This window comes from Thunnus albacares, chromosome 18 (assembly GCF_914725855.1).
Source record: "Thunnus albacares chromosome 18, fThuAlb1.1, whole genome shotgun sequence".
NCBI classification, from domain to species: domain Eukaryota; kingdom Metazoa; phylum Chordata; class Actinopteri; order Scombriformes; family Scombridae; genus Thunnus; species Thunnus albacares.
In genome coordinates this window covers 28066887-28073285 of record NC_058123.1, presented here as the reverse complement: position 1 = coordinate 28073285, position 6399 = coordinate 28066887, and the positions used below count along the sequence as shown (strand labels likewise).

Below are 6399 nucleotides of genomic sequence, written 5' to 3'. Positions count from 1 at the left end.
CTGAGGTAAGTCTGTATGGTGGAAGACTTGATCTTGAGTTGAGTGTGGGAGAATGTAATGAAGCAGGAGAGGGTAAGAATGTCCAGTGAAGGGAATGGGAGTCCGTGGGAGACGTGAAAGGCTTTAAAGGAATTCCAGCCGGTGAGGTATGAAGATAGTGTTCGAGGGCAGCGCTGTTGACGATGTTGTCCCGTGAAATGGTGACCAGTTGTTCCAGTTACGGGTTCAGTTGTAGATTGTGGCTGAAAACGGTGGAACTGGAGTTGGAAGAGGGTTGGAGGCTGGAGCTAGTTGTCTGAATTTCTGAAACAGGAAACGAGAGAGTGAATCAGCGATTGCGTTTTTGTGGCCTGGAATGTGGAGTGCTTGGATGATGAACTGGTGCTGGGCTGAAACCAATGTGAGCTTGCGCACGAACTGCATGATGTCCAGATTGTGTGACCGGCCTTTGTTGAGGATGTCGATGGCGGCGCTGTTGTCAGAGTGGATGGCGATGGTCTTTTTGGACCATTCATGCCCCCAAAGAATGGCAGCAATGATTATCAGGTACATTTCCGAAATGGTGGAGGAAGGGGCCAGGGAAGAGAAGTCAGGTGGCCATTTGGCAGAGAACCATCTGCCGCCATAGTAACCGCCAAAGCCAACTGAAGGGGCGGCGTCGGTGTATAGCTGGATGTCATTGGCGTCTGTGACATGGTCGTCGTAAAAGAAGGAGATGCCGTTCCAGGAAGAGAGGAACTGGTGCCACATTTTTAGTTCCATCTTGCACGCGCTGTCTAGCGTGACGTGGTCGTGGATAGATGGGACGGCGGTGGCTATGGAGAGAAGGTGTGACAAGATAGATGGGCCCTGAGGGATGATGCGGATGGCGTAGTTGAAATGGCCCAGCAGAAAGAGTAATTGACATTTGGTGCATGTGTTGGCCATGAGAAAGTTTTGAATGAGTAGAGAAATTCGGTGGAGTTTCTCAGTAGGCAGAGATGCTTGGAGTGTAATGGAGTTGAGGGTGATGCCGAGGAATTCCAAGGATGTGCTTGGGCCTTCTTTTTTCTCTGGAGACAGGGGAACGCCGAGATGACGTATGAGACCGTATGACGGGGGCGAAGACGGTGGCGTGACCGTGAGGAAGTCATCAAGTAGGTGGATGACGTACGGGAGTTTATAATTGTTGGAACGAATCCAGCAGAGGGCTTCGGACAATGAGTCAAAAATTTTTGGGCTGCTCTTGCAGCCAAAGGTTAGACACACAGCAAAATAGTATGCGCCCTTCCAGGAGACCCCAAAGAGGTGCCAGTAGTCAGGGTGGATGGGGAGGACTTTGAAAGCACTTGTGATGTCTGCCTTGGACAACCATGCTCCCTGGCCCGCGAGGCGGATGAGGGAAATGGCATGGTCTATGGTGGCGTATTGCAGGTTGTCCAGGCTGGGAATCAGGCTGTTAATGCTTGGAACAGTGGAACCGTGGGGGGACGACAGGTCGATGATGAGCCTCTTTTTCCCGGAGTACTTCTTGGTTGCCACTCCGATTGGGCTGACTCTGAAAGATGGGAAAGGGGGGCTGGAGAAAGGGCCGATCATGAAGGCGTCATCAACTTCTTTTTGCAGTAGTCTGTCAACTGTGGTTGGTTCAGACAGGGCTGATTGCAAGTTGTTACATATGTGAGTGGACTCAGGCATGGCCTGCAGACCCGGATGGAAACCGTAGATGAAGCCCTGAATGAGGAAGTTGACGAACTGGGTGTCTGGATGGTGTCAACGCCCTAGCCACTGCCTTGTAGGGCAGTGGCTAGGGCGTTGATGTTAATGGGGGTATTGAGATACTTACACAGCTGTTGCTTTGTCGGGTTGTATGGGCATGTGGCTCTGGCGTGGGCTCCCTCGCAGAATGAACAAGTGTGGAGGAATTTGCAGCTGGAGGAGCTGCAACCGAGGTCGTTGAAGTTATTGCAGATCATCCGTCCTCCTTGGTAGAGGACAGGTCTCCCTCTCCTGTCCGTGCCTTTGGGGAGGGGGCAGAGGATGGACGGGTGATCTAAGGCAGGTTTGGGGGTGATAGATGGTGGGGGAGCCGCCAAGGGCAAGTGGTATGGCATGGCAGGGCTTCGCTTGTCTGTTACCAAGGCGCGGGGCAGGGGGGCGGAGAGGGTGCATGCTGTGGCGGGATGGGAAGGGGCGCCGCACGTTTCGCAGTGCAGAGAAGCGCGAGCTGCGAAAACTCTTGTGGTCCAGTGTTCCCCAGTACGTGCCCTGGTTGAACTGTTGGAGGCGACCGGCGGCTTGGGAGGCGAAGAGGATATGATAAGAATAGAATCCATTGCCGCCGAAACGCAAGGCCAGGTCGAGAATTAATGTAATCATTAAGTAGTAATGAGGCAGGGAGGGTGAAAAGAAGAAAGAGGGGGAAAAGGTTGGGTATAACTCGTGGAGCTGTTGGGGCCCGCTGTTGTTTGTGCTGTCTGACCAGCTGCCGTGGTTGGTGTGGTAGGAGGAGCGGCTGAGATGGCTGGGAGGGAAGGGGCAGCAGAGATAGGAGCCAGAGAGGAGGAAGGGATGCTGGGGAGGTGGGATGTATATGCATGGGATGTAAGTGCGGCTGAAGAGAAAGTAGGAGGAGGAAATGGCTGTGGAGCAGAGAGAGCCTGCATAGGGTTAGAGGCAGACTGTACTGGAGAGGCTGAGGTTGCTGAGGAGGAAGGTGTGCATCTGGTGGAGCCACGTGCCATGACGTCATGGACGTCGTCGCGCACACGACGCCGGGAACCCTGAAGATCGTGGGAAGATGGACGGGAGAGAGTGCTGTCCTGCAGGGAGTTTGTGTATAATTGAAACAGTCTTGCCTTATTGTCGGTGCGGTGGAAGGGAATGTTATTTTGGCTGAGGAAATGCTTTAAGCGAGCGACGGTCCACTCGGACATGTTTGGGGCCGAGGAGCAGTCGGTACGCTGGTGGCAAGGAGAGCACTGCGCGCGGTGGCTGCTCCTCTTGGGCGGGCTCCAGGATCTCGAGCGAGGCTGGTGTGAGCGTCGGGAATGAGTAGCTACCTTCGGACACCGAGTACGGGACCTTCCCCTGGAGCCCATGGGGATCGAAGGCTCAAAGATACTGTTGTCGACGGAGGATGAGGGCTGAGAGGCCGGGATGAGGGAAACCGAGGAGCGCAGGCGAGGCTGCCGGAAAGATCGGACGCCAGGGGACTCCGGGACGTCGAACAAGTCCTCATCCGAAGCGTTGAGGAGCAGTTTGAGGTCCATGATGTGAGTAAGGAAGTTTTAAGTTTAAATACTGGTGTGTCACAGGGTGCTTGCAAGCTGAGACAAAGGGGAGAGGAGCGGATATGGTGTGTCTAAATACCCTGTGGTGCGGAAATGGGATGTGTACAAGGCGTGGTCTTTGGTTCCCGAACTTTGTTTATAAGTCTATAAACTTCATTTATTCATCTCATCAAGACCTACAAATCATACACTGACACCTCTGACCAATTAGCCTTTCAAAATAAGACTTTGCCCCAATTTTGGCCCCCAAAGAAACGTTATCTCTTCTGAGAGCGTTAATGGTATCGGCTTCAAACTTTAATAGATGACTAATGACACTATGCTGAAAAAAGTTGTTAAAAACTTTGTAATAACTTGAACGGTTTGGATTTTATAAGCCCTGAAAGTTGCAGTGCCACATCACCCTTACAATGTTAAACAATGGGGAGGCATGAACTTTGTGTCAAACAGAGGCTTCTGACGTCTAAACTATAAGTCTGACCACTTTCAAACCTGTATCAATGGATTTGCTACGAAATTTCCTATTAAATTAAAGCTGCAAGCAGCGTTGGTTGGGACCTTGCACTCTCGCCCGTCGGGATCAGATCATTTTGCTTTTTAAAAATGAGGGATATTTCTTACAAGTGTAGTGTGCTTTTATTTTTGAAAGTTTGACTGACATGTGTACCGTCAGATGCAATAAGTAACTGCAGCTGGACACAGAAAAATACTCATATATTTGAATGGAGATTGTGAGCGAACCCACAAATTTTTGAACATTTACTGCTTCCACATAGTTTTAGATACAGACTTCATTTGATTCATTTAAATGAGTCACAAGACTTTGACCTACAAATTTTGAATTTACATGTTTTTTCTATGTTTTACTGTTTTTAAGATATTAGAGTTTGACTTTTTAAGTCTTTTCTTGCTCCTCCTGTGATTTTATAATGCCTGTGTATTGCGGAATGTTTCACAGCACTGAGGGAGTGACATCACCAGGAGCAGTTGGAGAGGAGGATTTTACATGCATGGGCATGCACTCAGCACATCTGATGATGGCTTCCTTCTCAAGGCATCTTTGACAGAGCCGTGGTTTCATGCAGTTTGCTCTCAGCATATTGTCAAATAGCTGGTGTCTGGCTTCCTTCCACCTCTCTGATGGGAAGGTGTTCCTCACTTTCCATTTGCTGGCTGCTGTTGGCATGCTGATGTCAACATCATCAATATTTATATCAGTGTCAACATGCACTACACCGAGATGTCTATCCAGCTCTTTAAGGGCAGCATCTGTTTCAGGAGGGTGAAAGTGTTGATAAAGCAAAATTAGGGCTGAGCAATTAATCAAAATGTTATCGAAATTGCAATATGGCCCAGTGAAATATCCAAATCACAGGAGGCTACTAGTTGGCCAACATCTTGAGACCTTTGTTAGAATAAACAAGTTTGTGCACACATAAGATTTGAATGTAGTCCCATTTCTCAATGAGGTTCAACATCTACATGGCAAAAACAGGTAAATCAGGTTATGTAGTATAATCCTTAACCCTCTGACACCACAATATTATCTGTGCCATAAATCCATCACTACCCACCCAAATATGCAAAGCCAGTACAGACTATCCCGATCTGGAAAATCAGTCATTGAGTGAGTGTTTATGGAATAATATGAAAATATTATTTGTGTGTAATATGTATATGTAAACACATACATTATAGCCAAATTGTGCCAAAAGTCATGGAAATCTATAAGAAAAAAGTCCGAAAAAACATTTATGATCATTTACCAAGTCCTGCCTCTTGCTCATCTAGCATCTCCACTGAGGTCTCCTCAGGAACACTGGGATTCACTGATCCGACCTGACCAGCTGAAAAGTGAAAGGTCAATGTGAAGAGTGCCAATAGAATGTCAGTACAGTGTCAGCGTGAATGGAATGTTTATTCATAATGTGAGTTCCCCACTGGTTGCAAATTGCAATGGGCTCCAGTAGCTCAATCACTACTAATCTAAGGCTTTTTGTACCCAATGTTACTGCCCTTTTTTGGTGATCTCTCTGTCTGTTTCTCCTTCTGTATAAAACCTAAAGGGCAACAAGTCTCCATGCTACACATCATTTGAGTCTACCAAATTTGGTCAGATGGATTTTTCAGTTACAGTATATATAGTACTTTAAAGCAAACTTGTGAATGGTGAATGATATGATAAACTAACCTTGTGAGTTTGATGAAGGGGACTTGATGGTTTGGGCAATAATGTTGCGATCTTTATCTCGTTGTGTCCACCGAACCGGATATGGTGTTTTATGTTTTCTTCACCTAAGAAGCACAACATAGTCCAAATAATGTAGGGGAAAAAAAACAAATAGACTTTCTGCACAAATAAATTCTAAGCTACATACTGTAGGCTACCCAGCAGCCTAGCCATTAACAAACTAGGTGCCAATGTGACCACAATGTAATGTACATTACAGCCACTGCTCTCTTTTGAAAATTGCATATATATTATCATCAGCAAAGTTTGCAAATGAATCACATTGAGATTTTGTAGATATAGTAAACAGAATGTTGGTATGCATCATAATGTCTGATACTCATGTACAGAACAGGATAATGAAATTGTTACATTACCAGTGTTGTGTTGAGATCCTTTGTCTTTTTTTTTTTTGCTTTTCTGAGCATCTCATCAAGCTGAGTCCCTGAATTTTCTGATGCCATAGTACCTGAACAACAAAAATAAAAGATGTTAAAACCCAAAGCAGCACCCTGTACTGTATATCTTTCTAGCCCCAGCTTTCATTTGTTATTGACTGTCCGGGTGACTGTCCGAAGGAAGCATAGCCCTAAGCAGAAGCCCACGGTTCACCACCAACCAGTTCATGTTTCTAACAGGTTCTCCCCACTCAGCGACACACCCGCTGAGAAACAAACTCTGATTATTGGCAGCTCCATAGTCAGAAACGTGAAGTTAGCGACACCAGCAGCTATAGTTAAATGTATTCCTGGGGCCAGAGCGGGCGACATTGAGTCAAATTTAAAACTGCTGGCTAAGAATAAACGTAAATATGGTACGATTGTCATCCATGTCGGCGGCAACGACTCCCGATTACGCCAATCGGAGATCACCAAAATTAATGTTGAATCGGTGTGT

General features: G+C 47.1%; 2 protein-coding genes across 2 annotated transcripts; both read right to left on the bottom strand.

Annotated features, from left to right (window-relative positions):
• Positions 1–213: 213 nt before the first annotated feature.
• LOC122969021 lies at positions 214–2315 on the bottom strand. The gene is made up of 2 exons (XM_044334584.1): positions 1826–2315; positions 214–1742 (listed from the first exon to the last, which is right to left on the bottom strand). Exons 1-2 carry the CDS (start codon positions 2313–2315, stop codon positions 226–228), a joined length of 2007 nt encoding a protein of 668 aa, XP_044190519.1. The 3' UTR covers positions 214–225.
• LOC122969020 (flocculation protein FLO11-like) lies at positions 2250–3251 on the bottom strand. The gene has a single exon (XM_044334583.1). It carries the CDS (start codon positions 3249–3251, stop codon positions 2358–2360), a length of 894 nt encoding a protein of 297 aa, XP_044190518.1. The 3' UTR covers positions 2250–2357.
• Between the last annotated feature and the right edge of the window lie 3148 nt (positions 3252–6399).

Excerpts from the sequence above, each read along its gene's own strand:
- LOC122969021 (XM_044334584.1), bottom strand. The coding sequence starts at position 2,315 with ATGGATTCTATTCTTATCATATCCTCTTCGCCTCCCAAGCCGCCGGTC. Across the intron at positions 1,743-1,825 it reads CCCGACAAAGCAACAGCTGT|ACACCCAGTTCGTCAACTTC; the intron begins GTAAGTATCTCA and ends GACACCATCCAG.
- LOC122969020 (XM_044334583.1), bottom strand. The coding sequence starts at position 3,251 with ATGGACCTCAAACTGCTCCTCAACGCTTCGGATGAGGACTTGTTCGAC.